The following is a 23495-nucleotide window of genomic DNA, read 5'->3' as shown; positions in this document are numbered from 1 at the left end:
ACACATCAGACAACACGCAGGCACAATGTCGATGTAATTTACTTGAGTAGATAGATTAACTTATATTACAGTAAACATACATCAAAATTAACATACAGTAAACATACATCAAAATTAACATATACTACAGTAAACATACATCAAAATTAACATACAGTATACTACAGTGAACATACATCAAAATTAACATACAGTAAACATCCATCAAAATTAACATACAGTAAACATCCATCAAAATTAACATACAGTAAAAATACATCAAAATTAACATATACTCCAGTAAACAAACCTACATATATAAACATAAATACATACATAAATCTGCATTTNATACAGTAAACATCCATCAACATTAACATACAGTAAACATACATCAAAATTAACATACAGTAAACATACATCAAAATTAACATATACTACAGTAAACAAATCTACATACATAAACATACATAAATCTACATTTAAATTAAACCTGTGCAAAGAAATTAAGCACATTTCCTTTTTAAGCTACATTTTACATCACTCCATATATATATATTAGACTACCGGTAATTTGTATGCATAATCTTTCATTTGATACTTTAAATACATGTATCTACTGTTTTCCTTTCTTAGTGAGAGTTCACCTAAAGTATAGTATTTTCACATTCTGGTTCTTTAGGTTCTCACTAATGCTAGAGAGTGGATGAAATAGTAATGTGTAATGCATGCAAACATGAGACACACACAAAGAGAATCAAACTAATGTGATTATACAGCTGAGTCCTGCATTGCGGTCTCATGTAAGCAGCGTTAGCTCGGGCAGTGACAGCAGCTCTGTGTGTCTCCGTGCTGGGCTCCCTCGCTCCGCCTCCTGCCTCAGACCTTCCTGCTGACTAGAAGCACATGACCGGGCGTGTTTACACCTGCAGCCGCACAAACACACGGCGCTGACGCTGACAGGGACAGGGACGCCTATTGTTTAAACCCGGGTAGGAAGCAACGCGTCGTGAGAGGGTATTGTTCAGCAGACGCTCACTGGGACTCGGTAAGTTATCTTTATGTGTGTGTGTGTGTGTGTGTGTGTGTGTGTGNTATCTTTGTGTGTGTGTGTGTGTGTGTGTGTGTGTGTGTGTGTGTGTGTGTGTGTGTGTGTGTGTGTGTGTGTGTGTGTTGTGAGGCCGCTGCTAGGTTAGCATGCTAACGCGTCACAGTGTGTTAGCATGCTGCTGCAGCACCTCCAGGTTAAAGCTGGAAATTAAATTATAACACGAGACACAAAACACGAGGCGCTGATAGGGTTACACAGCTAACACCGCGCGCTGTGTTTGTTTTTAGTGTCATCTTTATAAAGCTTGTTAAACCTGACAGTTACTGTACGAGGTATCCGTGTCAGCTGATGAAGAAGTGGCTGTTTCATATCAAAACACATGAGACTGACAGCTTCAGCTCGGTCATGTGAACGACCTGTGCAGGTTCGAGGTTACAGGCTAATCAATTACCCGAGATGGATTGTACAACCACACAGGTGTCATTCAAAGTTTAAGACAGATCATAAAATGAACATGGCAGTCTGACTCACCGCCAAGTTATATGTATATCCGCATATAATATAAATATATTCTGTCCCTCAGCTCCAGGCAGTCTCTCTGCCCATCTGTACCCCAGGAGGGAAGCTACATCCTCAGCCACAGGCTCCAGGAAGCCAGCCCTCTTGCTGTCCACCATGGACGAGACAGATGTGGAACGTGAGTCCTTTCTCTTCTCTTCTCTTCTCTTCTCTTCTCTTCTCTTCTCTTCTCTTCTCTCTGTACTTACTTTACTCTGTTTGACTCTGTTTTGAACAGTATGCAGACTTTGGTCTATCCATCTTTCTGTTTGCTCCGTTTCTCTCTTCTTTCTACGTTTAAGTCATTGTATTCAGTCTCTGTTCTTGGTGTGTTTCCCCTCTAGAGGTGACCCTGGCTCTACTAGATGCGGCCACCGATAAAGACTCTGAGGTTCAGGAACAGGTCCGAAAGTCTATGTTGACCCTGGGAAAACAGCAGCCAGATAGAGTGTTGGCCATGTGTCAGGATTACCTTCTCAAGCACCCAAAGGTAAAGAAGACTTTCCTCTTATATATAAACACGGCTCTCAGAGTGTCAGCTCAAGCGCCACCTAAGAAAATACCTCCGTTCCCTTTGATTTCTAATAAGTGGAAAAAATATTATCTTTAAACTGTTAAACATCAGCTGCTAATCTGTGAAACCTGGTCACACTTGAAGTGTCTCTCAGAGCCCCAAGCAAAACAGTATGTGAAGACAATGTCAAGACATTCCCTCTAGAGGTTTCACACATGTACAAGATGTAAACATTGCAATAAGCAGCCTGAGGTTTTCAGATTTTATACGTCAGTCAAGCTGCATGACCCGTTATAGATTTTTCTGGTGATTATTTATTCTGTTGATCATTTTTTTTGTGTTCATTGATTATTTTAAAATGTCAGAAAATAATGAAAATGCTCATGATAATTTCCTAAAGCCTAAGATGACATCCACATATCGCCCATATAGCCGAATCATAATTTTCAGTGTCTGCACTGCTAACATTTTACCTTTTATAGGCCTGTTAAAAAAAGAAAAGAATCAGGTGACCTACAAACCTGAAACCTGAAGCTTGATGTTTAAAGGCAAAATACGCCTTAAATAAATTAAATATCCCGTCCTTGTCTGCTCTTTTCTTTTACTCATAACACATTTGCACCTCAGAAACTTCACCACAGAGCTCTGCAGAGATCAGCTTGTATGTGCATGATGCTGCAACATTTTATCATACTGTCACAGCCCCTGACTTTGTGATTATCAGCTGATTGCATCGCTACTCTGGCGAAATGTCTTAGGAAACATCAGTCACACAGGATGTCATTTTTTTCTCTCGCTGTGATGGTGTTGAATGCGCTGAATCATATTTCATTTGATCTATGTGGAAAAATACTATTTGCAGACATTTTACTTGACATTTGCTGCTGTTTTATGCAAACAAATAAATGCCATTCCAGTAATTAATACTCAATTTGGTTATGGTGATAATTTGCACAGTTATTCATGTGCTCTCCTTTCTTCTCCTCCTCCTGTAGTTGGTAGTGACCCACAGAGTTGTGATTCTTCAGACTATTGAGCTGATTGTGGGCTGCAAGATAGAAGATATCAGTTACCCCAGGATAAAGAGCATCATCTCCTTGGCCTCAGATGAAATGACACGCTCAAAGGTAAATTATCAGATCTTAATTATTCTAATGAATTTCTTTTTTTTTTTGCATAGGGCAGATGACAAATGATCCTTACTGTTTCCTCCTTCATTCTTGTTTATTCAGGATGTCATCCCTGATTGGCAGCAGGCAGCCAGTAATATCTTGGTTGCTGTGGGTAACAAGCACATCAACGACATCATGGAGGAGATACTAAGCAAGTTTCAGCCAGGGCTCTTACCTCACTTCTTTGTGGTCCAGACTCTAGCAAACCTTTCCGACTCCAACGGTAAGAAAATATTTACACACACAAACCCAAAGAAATGAGACACTGGCAAGGAAGACCACTGACACACACTCACACTCACACTCACACACACACACACACACACACACGTACGTGTGGGTGCACACCAGGAAATCAGAAGTTTTGTTCACAAAGCAGGTATTCACAGGTTGTCGACTAAGACGTGAACCTGTTAAACCTGTCCAAAAACAGCATTTGCAGGCCAAATATTTTGTACACCACGAGGATATGTTTGGTTAGGAGCAGTCTTTGGTTTGGATGTTCTAAGAAAGTTTTTTTTTTTTTTTTACATTGATTGCTGAGTGCAACGCCTGCTGCAGTCAGGAACAAGAACAAGACATTTATAAACAATTATTATCAGCTATGCAAAGTCTGATTAGGTCCAATCCTTTTGTCCTGATGCCAATGCACTTAAAACACTCCACCCTATTCCTGAAGGAGTATTAGGATGGATTAAAGTGTTGGGAAAAGCATGAACAAATGAATGTCACTGAGCAGTTTTAGTTCATTTCCACACCCAGTCAGAGAACAGACATTGTGAATTGGAAAAAAACTCTTTGATTCAGCTACACTTTCCTGAAAAAAGTCTTGTGTGCCTCTGATGTAATTAAACCTAAATTTAAACTCAGTCTTTGTTTCATGCTGTGAATAAAGACGCATTGTTCAAACCTTCATGCCACTGTAGTGCACACTCTAGCTAAGTGTTAACACGCTGTCAAACAACATTCACTTGGATTTCTTTACAAATTGTAATGCAGGTCAGCTTTATACTAAATGTGCTTTATGGTCAAAATATACACTTGATATGTTCAGATATTAAATGGCAAAATAATAATAAATGACTTAAATAGCTTTTGCATGGCTGAGTTTTTAGAGGAAGTACAAACTGAAGTCAGTTTTAGCAGATGTAAGTCAATGACCAGCGTAGAGATGAACTGAAATTTAGTCATATGTAATCTGATAATATTATGATTATGAATTTGCAGTGTGCAAAGACAGATTTCACTATTGACTGCTAAAATCTTACTCCATGCCTTTTCTTTTTAAACTTTTGTACATTCTCCTTTCACATGGTTCTTATCAGTTCAGTCTTACAGAGGAAGTGGTCAGTAAAAGCATGTCATTAATGCTGTGCTCTTCTCCTTGTTCTCTAGTTTATGGCATGGTACCCTTCCTGAATGCTATTCTCGGCACCATGTTGCCCATGTTGAGTATGGCCAAACAGGACAACATGAAGTGGGTCTTCTCCTCTGGTAAGAACCTCCCTGACATGTCATTTTAAAGTATATTAACTCCTCACACTAAACACACTGAACTTCAAAATCAAAAGCATTTCTATCATTACTCTCTCTCACAGTTTTTTACGGTCTTCTCCTCTCCCTCATTTCCTCTGTTCTGTTTCTGTCCCTCCAGCTCTGTGTCATTTCAGCGACAGTATCTTGGAGTACCTCGCCAACTTGGACAAGGCTCCAGATCCCACTGTTAGAAAAGACACGTTCTCCAGTGAAATCTACGCTGCTTTCGACATCCTCTTCAATAACTGGTTACAAAGCAGAGAGTCCAAGGTGAGGTCATTGGATGTCAATGCTGGGGGTTGTGCAAAATGGTATAATACACATAAAACCTACAAGGAGTCTGTACTTTTGTCTGCAAGTCATGTTCAGGCAGTACTGAGAGAAGATGAGTGAGTTTTGGATACAAAGATAAGTTTAACAGTCTGTAAGGTATACTTTATATTTATAAACTATAGACTCTGTTAACATGGCCTATATTTGGCCAGTATGTGTGTGTACTTATGGTTTTAGTTCCTCTTTTTAGTTCCTCCCTATCTACACACACCTAGAGAAACTGATGTTGCAAGTTAGTGAATCTACGTCAGGTGATCTCTGTCATGTCTGTCCCCTGACATCCTTTGTTTCTGTCTCTGTGTGTTCCAGTTGAGACTAACGGTCGCTGAGGCCGTGGGCTCTATGTGCCATCTGATGGCCAGTGATAAACTGGAGGAGCAGATTCCTAAACTTATTCCTGCCATCTTGTCCTTGTACAAGAAAAACAATGAGCACTATGTCATTAGCAAGGTGGGTAATGAATTTGTCACATTTTTTTTGAACAAACAAGACTGTCACTCTTTGTCCATCTCTAACCGCTGCCTGACTTATAATAAAGATCAATAGAGTTAGTCATTCAAGCAGAGCTTGCTGTGTAAAAGTTGTCTGTAACATGGCACCAGTAATGTGACAATTAATTTGGCTTTTCAGAGGGTGAGTGTTTTTCCTGTCTTCTGTCTCCTCTCAGAGTCTGTGCCAAGTGCTTGATGCATCTGTCAACATGGGCAGTAGGGTGCTGGAGACACAACTGGACAGTCTACTCTTTGCACTGCATCATCAGGTACACATTAAGTAAATACTAAAAAAATAAACATTGCAACTTTAACCTTGAGTGAACTAGGTGGAACTAGGCAGAAAACATGCTCATAGAGAGCATGCTCATCCTATATTCATTGATCCAAAGCAGGTATTGTTGATTGCACTTTTTTTAATACAGTTATTGAATTTAGGAGACACTGAGGTTTAAAATATTAATAAACTGGCAAATAGGAGCTGAATTTTTTTAGCTGTTTCCTTGATGGTTACCTTTTTTTGTATCTTGAATAGCATCTTGAGAATTCTACAAAACCAGAGAAGAATAGAGGAAAATTATTTTGCAAAGTTGAATCATGTACATGACGGTCAGGAACTCACAGTATTATGGAATAATAAGAATAAGAATAAGAACTGCCTATCCTGACATCCTAACTTGGAATACATTTACGTTTTTTTTGCACTGTAGTGTTTCAGTTTTTAACATAACTGTAAAATAAATACAATTCAAAGAAAGTCACCTTAAGGTATTGCAGATTGTTATGCTACTTTTGCAGTTGTGCAGATGCTGAGTGAACCGTTGGCATAAAAAACGTACCAGCACATAATATTATCTGTACCTGGATCTGTCAGGTTTGACTGCTGACAGTTGACAGCTGCTTCCCAAAAGTCTGTGTAGCACTTTCTATCACATGTTGATGTTTTACCAACTGTACATCCTGTTTGGTGACAGAACAGTTCACCACATTGAAACTACAAATCCTAGGGCAGACTAGATTATACCCTTTGCATCGTATATTTACCTTATGCTGCATTATTTCGGATGTGTCAAATGACTGTCAGAGAGTTGTTCTAGTCAGATGTTTTCATCTTGTGACTCAGCTAAAGTTTGGCTCGGTGCCTTGACTGTTGCAACATTTTACCACAATGACTCTGCCAATGACTTGTGTGGATGATTGTTTGGTAGAGACAGAGAGTATTTTATCAGAATGTGAATACAGCAGTATAAGTACCTAAACATGCGGTTCTGAACAAATTCTCAGTTCTTATATCCAGTTCAAAAACATATTCCAAGTATGCAGGAGACTGTGATTGTAAATGTGGCTCCTCATGGGTGACCTGGTGCTACTAACTCAGCATGTGTGATCAGCCACTCCCAAGGACAAACAAATCACTAACTGAAAGCTGTCACTACCATTTATACTACAATTTTCTTCTTTTATTGTCATTATTTCCCCAGAGAGTAACATTTCCTGTCTTCCTCACAGGTGTCTGTCCCTGTTGATTATAGTAACCCTCCAACTATCAAGAACCACAACGAGGTCCTACGCTGCTTCAGTTTACTAGGTACTAAAGCTACTAAAGTATGTTAAATTTCACTGTTGTTGCTATCTTAAATTATGCAAATTTCTAAGACAGTTATATAAGAAAGTTAAGTTCAGTGTAGACTAACAGCTGAATGTTGTCCAACAGCTTCAGGCTGTTCTATCTGTTTTAGTTCTATGGAGTCACAAGAGCAGTAATGAGATCATCTATTAGCATGCCAGACTCGGTCTCCGCCACAAGATAATCATATTAACTGACAGTTGGTCGACTTCTCTCTTGTTTTTCCTTTTTTTCACTTCACTCTTTTCATATTTTAATTTCTTTCTTTCTGCTTCCTATTCTCCCCCTCCTAGCTAACTCATTCCCGGACCGACTGGTTTTGTTTGTTCTTCAGAAGATGGAGAACAGTAATGAGCGAAGCAGAGTGGGCTCCCTGGCTGTCCTTCGTCACCTTATCAACTCCACCAGTGAGAAAATACACATGCATCCTCTGCTCATCCCATACACACTTACTCCACATGCGTCAGTGATTGACTGGCCATAAGGAATGCAGTTAAAAGTCAGTCAATCAGTGTGCCTCACATATAAAGTATTAATTTATATGTGAGCACAGTCATTGACTACAAAATCAATTTAATTTATCCATCTTATCTAGTTATTTGTGCGTATTTCTTTTCATATTGTACACATTCTCTCTTTTTTGACAATCTTATTGTGAATTTATGCTTGTTGACTGCAGTACTGTTTTCATCCTTACTTAGATTTTTCTCGTACTGTGTGTGTTGCAGCTTCCACAATGGAGAGTAAGAAGCTGCTAATTGTGGCCAGCATCAGACAACCGATGGCTGACCACAGCAACAAGGTAACACACACGTCTCTTTTTTTCTTGTATACTTTTAAGTTTTTTGTTCAGATGATCATTCATATGATTGTTGCTATGTCTCATACACTGTCTGACTCTCTCTCTGTGTCTCAGGTCAAGAAGCATGTGGTCCAGGTGATCAGTGCGATGGCTCATCACGGCTATCTGGAGTTAGAGGGAGGGGAGTTATTGGTTCGATTCATAGTTCAACACTGTGCCTTACATGACACATATCAGGTACAGCTTCTTCATTTTTGTGGAAGTTGTCTCTCATTTCTTATTTAAGAATAGAAATTCGAAGGGGACAAAGTATAAAATATTTATCCATGTGTGATTGTGTCTGTGTGTCTCCAGCGAGGCCAGAGGCCCACAGATCCAGAGGAGGTGACTAATGAGGCACTGAGGATGATGTGTGACAACACCCTTCATCTGCTGACCACCACCGTCGGACGACTAGCTGATGTACGACGACTGTCTCTTTATTTATTTATCTGTCTGATCTATATGTGGCTGATTCATCTGTGTTCCCATCCCCAACCATTTAACTGCTAATGTTGTTGCAGATGTTTGTTTGACTGCAGTTACGTTTTTATGAATTTGAAGCTTCATAACAAAGCGGGGGTTGTTGAATTTATATGAATTTTTTTGTTTGTAGGTGCTGTGGCCAAAGCTGCTGTATTACCTGACCCCTCCACAGTACAGCAATGCCACCACTCCTCTGTGTAAGAGTCTGATAGTGCTGGGCAACAAGAAGAAAAATAACCAGGAGCCCAGCTTCAACATCGACTTTACTCAGGAAGGTAAGTGGAATATTTACTGACCAGTGTCTGTGTGTAAGTTATCCATCGTGTGTGTTTCATGTTAGATATAAATGGTAAAGAGGAGGTGTGATTATGGAATAAACAGTGTAACAAAATAATTTAGAAGCTCAATGCTTTTCTCTCTCTCTCCTCCAGTCAATCTGCCGTCCCCTCAAACACTAATGGTCAGACTGCTGGTAAGTAACTTCAACTCTGCAACGCTTTGTTCAAACTTTATGTATAAAGTATAGAACAAAGACTCACTAAACATTCAGTCTTAATAACTATCCGTGCAACAGATTGTAATTAAATATAATTAATGGATTGCAGCCAGTGGTTTAGACAAGCTATTTATCATGCCAAATAATCCTTATCAGTTTTTTTCCCTTTAATCTTTTTAGCCACAATGTGTGAAGCATAACGCATCATTTGTTAGAGCTGATCTCACTGTATATTTAACAGCTGGAATGAAAGGAGCTGTGCTGTGTCGTTTGTAATTTGTACTGATATCTTTTCGTCTACGTGTGTTTGCCCAGGTGAATGCAGCATTCCCGTTCAATTCCAGAGGTCATGGAGCTCCGTCCCTCTCTCTCCTTCAAATCCTCAGTGTCAGCATTCACCCTAATACAGAGATACTCTGGGAGAAAGAGATACCTCCTCTGCTAACAGTGCTTGAGGGTATGGAAATATGTGGACATCATGCTTTTTCCTTTTGTACAGTTTTTTACAGAGTCTGACTGCATGTTGTTATTTCCAGAGTCATCGGCAGAGAGCCTTGATAGGAAGCACTGGAATGAAAAGCTGCTGAAGGTTTGCTTGTCCGCTGTATATGGCAATATCATCTCAATCACTTTAAAATGTGTCAGTGTTTTGCATTTGAATGAAACCAAAGTGTGGTAATTATATATTGATAGACTGATATAGAAAGAAAGATTTAAATCTGACCCGATGCAGTGAAATGTCTAAATGTGCTATAATTGTCTCCAGCTCTTGTCTAAAACCCTGGCTACTATCGATGATGACAAGTGGGTTTGTCGCTTGGCAGCTGAGGCAACAAGGTACCTTTCCACGTATAACAACGCCTTAGAGGAGAAGGTAAGTGCTCTCAACAACTTTTTCACCCACGAATCAAAAGCGAGCTGATTTGTGAGATACAGCTTTGGTTTCATTTGTCCAGTGACATGAAATAAATGTACACACATCAGTTTGTAGTTGGTTGAGTGGCTAAGCTCCTACAGCAAGTGTAATTGGGAGCTTCATGTTAGTCATAATTATACTTAAACAGTTGACTGTGTTGAACAGTGATCCTGTTCAATCCTGACCTGCCCCATGACTTATTTAAACAGAGCCATACATTCTCCTAACAGTCACAGACTGTTAAACCCACACCCAGTTATATAAGAAAAAAAATGTAGCACACGTGACAAAAATATAATTTTAATTTTTCATTCTAGAGCTTCCTGTATCAATGCATAGGAGTAACTCTCCAACAGTGTTTCAATAAGGAGGTGGTTAAAAAACAGCTGCAGGAAATCCTCCTCACAGCGCGACACAATGACGCCGTCGAAAGAGAAGTACAGTATAACACATATATCATATGACGATGATTTCTCTGGTGTTTTGAAAAAAATCTGAAAGCACGTCTGTTGGGATTGTGTGTTTCACACTATATCTATATCTATCTATCAGGGAGTTGCAATGGGTGTCGGTCTGTGTGCTAACAGCCACTTAGAGGGAACTTTGGCCAAGTTGGATGAATTCGGCAAGTCAGACGCCTTCAAGAAGTCACCAAGCATCTTCAACCTTCTCAAAGTACAAAAACTTCTATGATACATGGCAAATGAAAATATTATAATTAATATCACTTTGTTTCCTCTGATTAGGTTGCACTACTATCAGTGTTAAAAAAAGCTTCAGTTGTCTGTCTTCATCTCTCCTTCCTTTGTTTTCCACAGGAGCGTAATGATGTGGAGGTAGAGAAGGTGAAAAGCACATTAATCTTGTGTTATGGTCAAGTGGCTTTGAATGCACCTCCAGAAAAGATACTGAATCGTATTGATCAAGACATCCTTCGCTCCATCAGTAAACACTTCAATACCAAGGTAATGTAAATACTAAGGTACAAGACATTGTTATTAAAGACAAATCATTTGCATTTACAGAGAACAATAACAGATGACAAAGAAGAACAAGTGCTGCAGTATGTTAATAAAAGCTGCAGGACTGACTGTCATGCAAAACTGTTCCTGTTAGAGCAGTACTTTACTGCAATCAAACAGTGGCAAATGAAAATAGTTGTTTTAATTTTAAGACTTTTAGGAGCTAACCAATGCCAGTTCAAGTTATTGTAATTAAAGGCTCTTTATAGAGAGAAGATATGAACATTAAATGTTGTTAAAGCCAGAAGACAAGGAAAAGCAGTCTGCCTCTACCTCAAAATTAAAATAAGCGATTGTAACATTATCTGTTGTCCACAGCTGTGATACTGTATGGTGTATGTATGTATACACTTATTAAATCACATACAAATAACACCAAACTGCTACGAAAGAATCACCACATCCTTTGGCCTATATTAGTCTACACCCAGCCATTTTGCACATTGCACTGCTGCACATACGTGAGTCAAAAATGGCAGGTTTGCTCGTAGACGCCCACACAGTCCGTGTGACAAAGACCTACTGCTTTGCATTTGTCATTGCACAATTAAAATAGGGCCCATAAACTTAATCTAGCAGGTAAGAACACTGTATTTGTATGTGCACTCATGACTTTATCACCTCTATTTCATACAGGTTCTGGGGATTAAAGTAGAGACAAAGGTATCGTCACAGGAGTACCGGGGCCCTTTCACCTTACTTTACTCTGCTTTGTATCTTTCTTTCTGATCCATGCACTCGTGGTGAAATTGTCACTAAAGTCTGACTGAAAGTTTTCAGCTTGATACAATAAAGCAACTAGTTTTTCTTCAAGCTTTTACTTCACTGTGTATCAGTTATATTTCACAAGGTAGAGCACCAGATTAAGTTCCCATGTCTTGGAGGCATTCATGACTGATGCGTCATTAAAATGAATCCTTTGTGGTGGTGAAGCAAATGCTGATTGTGAAAATAGTTTGAGGGCTCTACAGTTAATGCCAACTAGACCATCTTGCATCATAATTAACGTTAGGTAACGCTTTATTTGGATAGTCCGCCTACAGATTTAGGAGTGTTTGTAACATTTCAGCTCCTTCACAGCTGTCTGAGTAGTGTATGCGACAATTCATGAACCACAACAAAATCTAAACAAACCTTAACCAGCGCTGGAATGTTAGAAAATTATTTTATTTGTCAACTAATAAGCTGTTAAAATGTTAGAAAATCTATAATGAACTATCTGTAGGTGCACTATCCAAATACGATGTTATCTAAAGTTGTTTCAGCACTTGTTGGTTAGAAATTGATCAGTTAGGAGCAATATTGAGTAGAAAACACAAACCACCACCACATGTTGTAATCTGACAACAACTGTGACTCAATGCAAATAGTGAAACTGCTCTAGCTCAGTGAAATGTAGCTGTTACACGACCAAAAATCTTTTGAGTATCAAACACTAACCCTGTGTAGGCTTGACACGTGACTGTTATAGATTGTAATGAAAATCAGTTTCAATGGATTATAATGGAGACAATTTTCACCAAGGAAAAGTACTAAAACATCTTAAATCACATTTTTAAACTAGAAACTTTCAACAGTCACCATTAGTAGGTAGTGAGTGTTTGATACTCTGAGCTCGATCAGGGGTGGATTGTCGCTCTAATGCACTTTTGTAAAAACAGGGACCTGATTATTAAATCATGTTTCTAACCTTCAAGCTTCAAAAGTACTCTTGAGTTTTGAAAGTGACTGGCCGTTGCTGAACTCGAATATAATGAAAGAATTTCTTCAGTGTCTTTTGAGTAACTTTATCACTTGATGAGAGCAGGTGATAAAGATCCAATATGTCCTCTACATCACTTATGTCAGTTTGTTTTGAATTAAAAGCTTCTTATTAAATAACCATTTTTATGGTTATTATATTTGGCTCTTTTATAAAGCTGCTTTACAATTTAGACAGTTTTCTTTCTTTCTTTCATTCTTTCTTTCTTTCTTTGCTTGTGGTGGTGAATTGTTCTTTAAATGCTTACCAATGACTCAATACCAATAATTTCTTGCTAAATCTTAACAGCTCTTTTAGACATTGAGCTCTTCTGTCACCTCTTAGACTGGAGCTCACAGGCGGTTTGCTGTGAAACTAATCTTCTCTAATCATACAACTCTGATTTCAAACTTCTCTCCATCCATAGGCATGGAGGATCAATCTACAATATCGCTGTTTGGATTGATTTTGTTCGATTGCTGCAATGATTTTGGGTTGTTTTTTCTTACGCTCACGCACTTGTAGAGTTGCATCTGCTGATGTGGGGCTGCTGTTCGCCTTGCTGGTTGCATTCTTGACAATTTGCAAAATGCAATTATCCAATTTTCTTCATATTTAGCCTACTTTTCCTCTTGACCTGAATCTTTTGATCTGTGTATGTTCTCTCATGTATTTTGTTGTGCATCTTGTTTATCTTGTTGATTGCATTTTTTTTGTCTTTGCCCCTTTCAGGACCTGACTATGAAGCTCAGCTTGATCCAGAGTGTCGGGCTCATAGCTAAAGCCATCAGCGAGTGTGTGAAGAAACAAGGCTACATCTTCTCTCGCAAACAGGAGCTCATTAATGTTATGCTGGTGAGCGCTGACAACAAGAAGTCATAAATATTTAATTACTGATATAGCAACTGTGGTTTTCTGATCTCTCTATCTCTCTCTCTCTTTGTTTAACCGGTTCAGGATTTTATCAAGGCAGAGCCAGCTGATTCTTTGAGGACTCCGGTACGCCATCTTGTGATGATCACCTGTGCCAACCTAATGTATCCTTCAGCTGAAAAACAACCGCACCGATCTGGATTTACAGATTCAGTTCTGTTAGTTTCACCATTGACATTCGTAAACCCTCTGAGACTATTTAGTAAAGTCTGTCCCACATTTTCTTTGATAAAACCTAAATCAGAATCACAGAACTGTAATTTAAAGACACACAGCAGAATACAGATCTCATAAACAATCAGTTGTATCCCTGCATACTTGAACCACACGCTCTGTCAATCCTCTGTTTGTTATCTTTGACCTTTAATGCTTCAGGCCTCTGGACCCTCCACTGAGTGAGAATGAGAGCTTTGACCTGTTAAAAGTGTGTGTGAACAGTGTGTTCTCTCTGCCACCCGAGACACACACTCCAGAGAAAACTAAAGAAGAGGAGATACTGGACCCCAAACAGAGAAAGGTGAAGTAAAGCTTACGGTGATGTGTACACACATATAAAGTATTTGTGTTATTTCATAGATACTTACTTCATACTTCCATCAACAACACATTATTAACATTTCTTCTTGTGTAGGGAGACACAGAAACATTTGAAACATGCATATTTCGTAAAACACAAAAACATTTTTATAATGCTAACGTCTGATAAAACTAACATCCTGATAAATATGTGCAGACATTATACAAAGACACGCTGGCTGCACTGCACGAGCTGATGAAAAGTTTACTGGCCGGGGATCCCACACCTGAGGGCTTGCAGAGTGTCTTCAAGGTAAAGTCTGGTATTTGCATTAGCATTGTTCACTCTATAGGTCACAAAATAGTACATTGTAAACAAACCAAGAATTAACCAAGTTAGTATCAGAATTAAGTCCTACCACTTTCCGGTGTGTGTCTTCCCTCCTGTTTTTCAGCTGTCTTATTAAAATGAATAATGGTTTCCATTGATCTGCCATACATCAAGAAGAGCAGTAACTCTCCTGGCTGTATACTGTAGTGAAGTGGTGTCTGACATGATGTGTGTTATTGTCCTGTACAGCACATTGAAACATGGTTGAGTTCAGTACAGGACCACGAGAGAGAGAGAGCTGTCACAGCCACTGCTCACATACTGACTTACTACCTGGATATCCTGACTGTCAAGGTATAGAGACACACACACACACACCACAGATGGTAGTTTTGATAAAGGTCCTGGTAACCATGGGTTACCTTGGTCTTGTGCCTTAATCAACTTTTCACAAGCCATGAAATATTTTCTTTTATGTCTGTCCATCTTTGTCTAGAACATGGTGTCTTTCCACAACCTTGGAGCTCTGCTGGGTCGACTGTCTCCACGGTGTTCTGACCCTCACCCTGCTGTACGCATTGCTGCTGTCGACTGTATATACACCCTGCTTTACATACAGCTACGCTATGAAGGTACAGAGTCCTGACCGTATTCTTTTGTAATTTTATTTTATGTGCACTTATTTAATAATTATTAAGATAATTGTTATTTGACTCAATCTAAGCTTTCTATGTTGACATACAAGGTTTCGTAAAAATGTGTTGTTTTGACATTTTTCTCTGGGTGTAGGTTTCGCCCTGGATTATAAGGATGAAGCTGTGGACAGTCTGGTGGCCCTGAAAGACCAACTAGAAAATCCGGACCACTCAGTTCTATATAAGACCTGCTCAGACCTCACCAAGGTACATTTTTTTTATTTTATAGCACAGCTGTCTTAAAAGGTTGTCTTTACATTGAACTTAAATATTCCATTATTGAATCCTTAAATGCCAAAATAGATTATCATGCCCTTTAGTAAAGCACTCAATGACTAAACGTGACTGCAATCTCCTGTTGAGCTGTCCACGTTTATGTTAATGTTTGTTAAGTCATACACCTGAACTGTAAAACTGTCTTTTCCTCTGTGTGTGTCAGGTGATGAGTAAGCGTCTGCCGCAGCAGCAGCTGACGACGTTGGTGTTCATGCTGTTTGAAGGTCTGGTTGACAGTCAGACAAACTGCTGCAGAGCTTCATCTGTCATCCTTAATACTCTGCTGAAGAACAGAGGAGGAGGACTACAAGAGCTGGTAACACACACACATAGATAATTATATAGACAACGATTACTTGACACACACACACATCTGGTGTTCCCATTTGCCAAACGGTGCTTGTTTGTATCTTTTATTTGTGTTGTGTGGTGTGTATTTCAGGTCCCAGAGATGCTGGAGGTGCTACACGTGCGTTTGCAGAGCATCACAGAGGAGCAGGTAAGAATCAGTATTACAACATTCAGCATGTTTATTATTCATACCTCATTTACTCTTAATATATACTTTGTTTTTCATAAGTACTTGATGATTAACTATCTATCTGTGATCTGTAACTAAGTCACACTAAACAAACTCTCTCACTGTGCCTGTGTTCAGGTGAGAGTGGCTGCGGGACAGACGGTACTAATACTGGCTTCTCAGCATCTACAGACTGTTGTCAATACACTAGTTAATCAACCACTTCCTCATGACAGGTATACATACACAATGTTGAATTATATAAACTACTGTAACTCAGCATGTTTCAAGTAAATTCAATGACCTAATTCAATGGAAGATGTCTTACATTATGTTTTTCTATCTCTGTCCAGCTGGACCAGTGAGATGTGGATGGCCCTGGGATCAGATCCCATTGTGGCCAATCAGATCATGGAGATGGTGATGGAGAAGCTTCTCATCCTGGCGCCCTACGTAGACAAAAAGGAGTCAATGATCAGAGGCGGGACGACAAAGGTCGCAACCAATCAGCCACTGGCTGTAAGTCACAAACCTCAGAGATGTGTCACTGAATGCATCGTATCTGTCCAGTTCAAGTTAAGACTATGATGTCCAGACATGAATGCTTTTATTTCAAACGTACACAGTACTCCGGAATAGCATTAGGGAAGATCTTCCATTAAAAAAGCACATATAAAGTAACATGTACCAATAAAGAGTCTTCAGTTTTATGTCCTCTGTTTTTGAACTTTTGTTTGGCATTTCTAGCTAACGTGTCATTGCGTTATTTTGTTTCCAGATGACATGTGGTCTCAAAGAACTTTTATTGAATGGGCAGAGTCAGGAGCCAGCAGTCAGTCTGTTTCCTCAGCTCTTCTCATGTCTCACTGTCAGACTGGGAGCAAGTGTCGGGGTCTCAGCACCGAAGGACAACAACACTAAACATGCTGCCTCTGTCCATGTAGCAGGGTGGGCATCTTTTCATTCCTTTAACTAGTAAAATAGAGGTACTTACATGAATAAGCTCTACAACTGCCTCATGCCAGGTATATATGTGCAGTCTAACAATTTGGTCAATTTTTTTTTTTGCGATTCAGGGTAGCAGCTGATGCCCTGCGAATCCTGTTAGCACGAGCCCAGTTAGATGAGGTGACGAAAAGACTGGATGAAGAAAATGCCTGGGATGCAATAAAGGAAGAGAACACCCACATTACTGGTGTTACACTACTGGCAAGGTACACACACTTAACTGGGTTGACTGAGATTGTGATCTCAGTAAGAACTTCACACAGGATAAATGCTGTGTGAAAAGACAACTTGTGCAACCACACACACACACAGCAGCCAGATTTTATTACTGACCAGTCCAACAGAAAGTAGCCCAGCTCTGTGTCTGTCTTTCACAAAGTCCTCACCCACGACTAAAAGTCAGTCCCAGATTTACTCTTCAGTGGCCTCTTGTTCAGTCACTCATTGTCATTATGTTGAAGGCTGCTGAACCTGTTTACATTGCCTGCTCAACCAGCTCTGTTTCTGGCACAGCGCTGGCTCTGCTACCTGTCAGCATTCACCTGCACAAACATTGACACTCCCTCGGTGCTTTGAGCTCACAGTATGTGCAGCCCAGCTAACAGAAGGAGCTAACAGGAGCTTTAGTTCAGTTTAGTTTAGTGGGTGATTGGACCCTGGAGCACAAAGTTACATAGCACAGAAACAGGCATACAGAACGCTGAGTTACACGTCAGTGTAGCATTAAAATGATTTAAAATCTGTAATTTTATTGTACAAACAATGTTTTAATGGAAGACTAAAATATATAATTCTATTCTAGTAAATCCATGTTCTAAATAATGAACTCCTACTCAAACTTATTTGTCTCGTCTATAGGGCAATGTCAAAGCATGCTGGTCCCAGATTGCCTGCCATCGTGGAGTGTCTATGTCCCTCCTTGAACAACATCTACGAATGCCAGAGAATTACCGTCACTGCTTTCTTCTCTGAGGTAAAACCCCATGAAATATTTAGTTTTTAGTTGGTTTTTTTTTGTTAGGAGAGTGCTAGATGAAATTAATATTAAATGCCCAAACCTGTTGCTTTCATATCTTAATTACTAATGATGGTTTTTAAAATGCCTATTACTTATGTCAGTTCTGAATTGTACTGTCACAGTCCTGAATGTCATCAGATCATAAAAGACATTGACCTGTTTTTGTTGACAGCAGAACATGAATAACATGATGTGTTTTGCTTCCAGCTCTTGAACCATCACGTGGTGACAGAGTTGATGTTGATAGATGTGTTGATGAACAACATGATGGAGAGGATATCAGACCCCTGTTGCACAGTCCGCATGTTGGCTGTGCGGGGGCTGGGCAATATAGCCATGGGATCACCTGAAAAGGTACAACACGTGTGCACACTGACAACTCATTTCCATGAGATACTTTGGGCACAACTTCATCTTCCTCTCACTTCATTCTCCCAACAGGTGAATAAATATGCCAAGGAGCTGCTGGCAGCCATGAGTTCAGGCATGGAGGAGAAAGATGATCCAGGTAAGTTGACAATAAAATCATTTCCTATGTGGGGGAAAAAGAAAAGTTAGAGTCATCTGTAGCGTGGCTCTTGATTTATTACAGTAATTCCTAAAGCTTACAGTCTGCTGGTTCAGGGTTTCATTTCTCCTTCAACACATCCATCATGTTTGTCTTACAATATGTTCACTCATCTTCGATTGGTTGTCATTGGTAGAAACTCTTTTTTTCATTTCTGGCCTCTGGTCTCCCTTTAGGTAAGCTGATTACGCTTGAAGCCATGTCGGGTCTTTCTAAAGTGCTCCTCTATCTGGACAAGAAGAATGTCCACTTATTGGTGGTCTATATCTTCATGAAGATTAAACCATTCTTGGAAAGTGTAAGTTTCCTTTAGATGTTTCAAGATGTTGTGTAATGAATATTAAGTATCCAAATGTGTGTGTGTTTTTTTTAATATTCACAGTGCTACTTAGTTATTATTTCAGGGTGTCCTCAGGTTGGTTAGTGTTCTGTAGCTGGGCTCAGAAGTTATTTCCACACATACATATTACGTTAACAGTACCCTCTGGTTCTGTGCCCATTCAGGAGAATGATGAGATACGCTGTGCTTCCATCCATCTAATGGGGAACCTGTCCAAGTTTGGTTCAGGAGAGCCGGTGTTCAAAGACCAGATCCACAATGTTCTGGTCAGCCTGCTGCTACACCTGGTTGACCCAAACCCACAGGTGGTCAAGGTACAGTGGGAAACATGCGTGCATACACACAAATGTGAAAAACGGCTTTTTCCTTATTGTGTACAAACCTTAGACCTGGATGGATTTTGTTTTTGTGTCTGGCCAGGCATGTAAGTATGCAATGCGAGTGTGTGCTCCTGTGGTGGGATCAGAGCAGATCACAGCCATGTTTCAAAACCACCTTCACGATGACAAGAGCTTGCACTACGGAGAGTTCATCAACGACCTCACCAAGTACCTGGTGAGATGCACAAAGTCAAAATACCTCTTTTACAGTATGAAATGTATTCAGATGATTTGAAGTGAGTTTGATTTGGATTCTTGCATCTTTTCTTTTGTTATTTTTCCTAAATAATGAGAAACAGTCAGAATGGATAATACTGTACTGAGCTAATTACTCTTGTTTGATGTCCTGCCCATGTTTTGTGCTCTATAGATTCAGGACTTTCCTGGTATGCTGAACTTTTATCACATCTCAGTCATCCAGTTCTTCAAGAGCAACTGGCCTGAGGTCAGAGCGGGAGCCGCCATGTTTATAGGTATGATGACAGCACTTGTAACGTTGCTCCATGTCATGAACATTATCGTATAAAACTCCAAGAGATTAATCAGAGGTTTAAAATTAAATAAGTTCTTATTATTCACATAATCTTTGATATTATTAATCATTGTACACACAATATTAAGAAAGCAAAGAAACATCTGCACTATTTGGCTGACGTTAATGTACAGGTTAGAATCAGTGTGACCTGATGAGTTGTGTTTGCGTGTTTGTTATCAGGGTTTCTGTTGGGGAATCTTCCAGAGGAGCATTTCTCCCACCTCAACATGAATACCATCACTAAAGGTGATGCACTGCACAACTTTGTTTTCCTTCAGAGATGTAAACTCATTCTGTCACACTCATGTTTTGGTCTGTGTGTTCTTCCTCAGGTTTAGTGATGTTGCTCCAAGATCCAGATCCTGTGGTAAGAGTGAAGGCTGCTGAAGCCATGGGACGTTTTCATTGACACACACCGGACAAAAACCTACATACAAATCATGAGTGTTTCCTTCAATTAGTGATACGTAAGGAATAAAAAAGTAAGGAATATTCGTGTGTCATCATCCACACGGTTTCTAAAAGCATTTAAATGCGCAGTCATTGTATTTAATTAATGCAGTTAAAAACCAAAAACAGGGACCAAAAGAGTAACATGTGTTGAGCCAGAAGACAAGCTGTCAGATTTACCAGTGATACAAAATCATAAAAAAATATACACTGATAATACACATTCATACACACAAACACACACATATTTAGCCTTTTGCAGCTTTCTTTAGCTTCTTTTGACACTCGGCTGTGGTACTTTAAGGAAGTCTTAATTCTTAACTATATTTTAGTGACCAAAGACTGTGTTGCTCTTTACAGATAGACATCATCTGTAGCGTTTAGCATGTGTGAGTGTGACATATACTGTGTTCTATCAATGAAATATATCGTGTAAGATGTTTCTAATACAAAGGTTAAAAACACATTTGAACTTGAGTAAGAAGATTTTTTTTTTTAGAATAAAGATAGTTTCTTCAAATATTATGTGCAAATGATAATAATGATGCACATCTGAAGTTCACATGACTCTGGCTAGTACAGAGCTAAAGTGTGTGTGTGTAGTCATACCAGCATTTTGTGACAGTGTTGTGGAGTTTATTTTCGAACCATTTAATTGAGAGATTGTTCTAATGTAGTCAGCTCAGTTTGATTAACCTGGTATCCTTCTTTTCTTCTTTGAAGAATTAATGTGTCTTCAGTAAGTCTTTGATAGAAAAAAGCAAGAACTACAGCAGAACTTGAAGGTTTGTAGTGGTGTGTTAGCGATACAGGATGGTTACAGTCTCATTGCTGTCCAGTAGCCCAAATCATACAGCAATAACCAACTTTTACTTTTCACTTTTATAATCTCTAACTGGAAGACTTGTGCTGACTAATAGTCCTGATTTTGGAGCTGTACTGAAGCAGCAGTTCACAACATGTTCCGTAAAGTGAGTTTATCCATCTACTGCAAAGTGTTTAAACACATGGACTAATTAGTAAATTACTGCCACCGCTACAGCTAAATGTCCACTCTGGGCACTTGATGTACCAGTTTCTTTGGTCTGCCTAAGACGGCTGCTTTTACCACTGTCTGTTTCATCTGCACATAATTTATGATTCAATTTCACAATATGGGCCACAAGTGTGTTCAGCCAGGCCCTGTATGGACATTAATTAACACAAGAGCATTGTCTGGCATCCTGTAGCAGCAGTCATGAACAGACCGGTTCAGACTTGTTTTAATGCGGTGACCATTTTCTTTTTATTCACGCTTTGCACCGTCATATAAGACGTTATTTTGTGTTAGTCAGGCTAAACTTGCAGAACTAACTCTCTGAACCAGCTACCTTCAGCCAATCAAACAATTACTTACAGTGTTGTTAGGCAGAACGGACCACGCTGAATACAGTTGTGCCAAATATACATGGATAACATATATTATAAAAGCACTATGTAGTTCGTGGTTTTTGAATGCACTTAATATTGTGTCATTAATCCATAAAATGTTGGAGTACAGTTGTGGATTTGCAGGTATCTTACTATGATGTAAATATGTGTGAATGTTGTATTATGTGAGGATGTCTCTACATGAAACTTCAATATTTCATCAAATTCAAATTCAATTGTTCAAATTCAAATAGCAACAAGGAGGGATACAAAATCAAAACCAAGGAGGGATACAAAATAATCCATTATGTGTCTTCTTTTGAATTAATTTGATGACAGAGTCAGCTGAAAGCAATACGTTTGTTCTAGAATAAATGATTAAATGTGTCCATCTTCAATATTTTCGTTGCACTTCTCCGTCATGTAGTCCCTGCTTTGAGAACCAAAAAAACAAACTCGGACCTGAACCTGTTTGGCGTATTCACTACTGAATTTATATTAATTTTAATTTCAAAAGTAACATGGAAACATTTTTGCTGTTTTCAGTTATTGGTTTTTGGTTATTTCAAGTGTAACATGAAGACAAATGTTTCTTTGTGGGTAGAACACACACAAAAATGTTTTTTTTTTAAATGTGTCATAAAGGTCTGCTCCTGAATCTGTATTTGTTGACCTTCTACAATCGGGGACTCTTGGCTTCTAGCACTTTCTAACACTATGGCTTGGTTTGGGGTGAATGGTAAATGGTAATTAGCATTATTTTCCAATCTAAAAGTTGATTTTTTTTCCCATGTCATCTACCTGTTTTTTTTTTGTTGTTTTTTTTTTAACATGTTGAATGTTGTTGCTGTACAGTATGTTCCAGTAGGTATGAAACATGGAGGTACGGCTTGTCGTGTGAATGTGTTTAAGTATGAATGTGTGCATGTCACTTTTTTTTTTGTAACTGGACCGGAGGAGAGATTGGATGATGGCAATCAATGTATTTAAAATGGAGAAATAAACAGATCCATCAAAAATGTCTGATATGAGTGTACTTCTCTCTGTGTCCATGTGGGTGCAGTAAAGAGCAAAGTATTGTTATCATACAATAATGATGCTTTTCCAGGAGATTCAACCTCCTGATTATGTCAAAACGACCGACAAAGAACTATTTCATTTCATGTCACAGTGTTCATATGTGTGTACCTCAGGTGCAGTTTTAGGCCTAACAAAACAACAGAAATGATTATCGACATAACTTACTTTCAATACAAATATGTAATAATGAGGTCTTACATACCTTGAGTTGTATGTCTGCTCTCATCATGTTCCCTACCTAAAGTATTATCATGTTTTGGGAATGTATTATCTGATCAGCCATGTTCATACAACATGTTATTGGAGCTCATGGTCAGCCCTGTCTTTTCTTGTGTCTTGTGTGACTCATCCCAAACTAAAAAGACCAGTGACACAGTAGGGATTTGGCAAATGTACCCTCTTTGTTTGTGTAACATAACAGCAGCAGAGTAAATATGAACCACTCATGCTCTTGTATAAGAGCTTTACTTACAGACAGACTGTAAACAAGACTATTGTGTGCGTGTTTCACACAATAGGTGAACATATTGACGTCATTCTTGTGTTAGGGCGATGACCTTGTATTTTCTGTTGTTATTGGAATTTACACTTTTATATTTTAGATTCCTAAAAGTTGTCACATTTTTCATTGACAGCTTTGCACACTCTTGGTGTTCTTTCAGTCAGAGAGTC

At 39.0% G+C, this 23495-nt stretch overlaps 1 protein-coding gene across 2 annotated transcripts; it reads left to right on the top strand.

The window, feature by feature from the left end:
- The first annotated feature begins 843 nt into the window (after positions 1-843).
- On the top strand, positions 844-22762 carry mroh1 (maestro heat-like repeat family member 1). Of its 2 annotated transcripts, XM_027286872.1 has the most exons (45): positions 845-1027; positions 1614-1727; positions 1933-2078; positions 3098-3229; positions 3335-3497; positions 4670-4768; positions 4929-5080; positions 5453-5593; positions 5811-5903; positions 7144-7222; positions 7555-7668; positions 7990-8063; positions 8178-8300; positions 8418-8525; positions 8719-8863; positions 9020-9060; positions 9400-9541; positions 9621-9673; positions 9851-9958; positions 10318-10437; positions 10553-10675; positions 10819-10965; positions 11659-11685; positions 13496-13618; positions 13721-13800; positions 14072-14213; positions 14430-14525; positions 14793-14897; positions 15040-15175; positions 15333-15445; positions 15678-15830; positions 15957-16013; positions 16173-16270; positions 16388-16553; positions 16813-16982; positions 17111-17248; positions 17901-18015; positions 18268-18414; positions 18502-18568; positions 18805-18926; positions 19133-19282; positions 19389-19523; positions 19719-19821; positions 20064-20129; positions 20216-22762. In XM_027286872.1, the coding sequence occupies exons 2-45, from the start codon at positions 1706-1708 to the stop codon at positions 20290-20292; spliced, it is 4911 nt and encodes a 1636-aa protein (XP_027142673.1). In that variant the 5' UTR covers positions 845-1027; positions 1614-1705; the 3' UTR covers positions 20293-22762. The 2 variants fall into 2 exon arrangements, with proteins under 2 accessions (XP_027142674.1, XP_027142673.1); XM_027286873.1 differs by lacking the exon at positions 11659-11685 and having other exon boundaries at positions 844-1027.
- Positions 22763-23495: the final 733 nt, after the last annotated feature.

The sequence above is a fragment of the Larimichthys crocea genome, chromosome XIII (genome assembly GCF_000972845.2).
Source record: "Larimichthys crocea isolate SSNF chromosome XIII, L_crocea_2.0, whole genome shotgun sequence".
Lineage (NCBI taxonomy): Eukaryota > Metazoa > Chordata > Actinopteri > Sciaenidae > Larimichthys > Larimichthys crocea.
The sequence above is the reverse complement of the archived record's forward strand: the minus strand, read 5'-3'. Positions and strand labels throughout refer to the sequence as shown.

Bases quoted from the DNA above. Each gene is read 5' to 3' on its own strand.
- mroh1 (XM_027286872.1), top strand. From the start codon at position 1,706: ATGGACGAGACAGATGTGGAAC. The intron at 7,669-7,989 runs GTGAGAAAATAC...TGTGTGTTGCAG, and splicing joins TCACCTTATCAACTCCACCA to CTTCCACAATGGAGAGTAAG. The intron at 18,569-18,804 runs GTAAGTTGACAA...GTCTCCCTTTAG, and splicing joins GGAGGAGAAAGATGATCCAG to GTAAGCTGATTACGCTTGAA.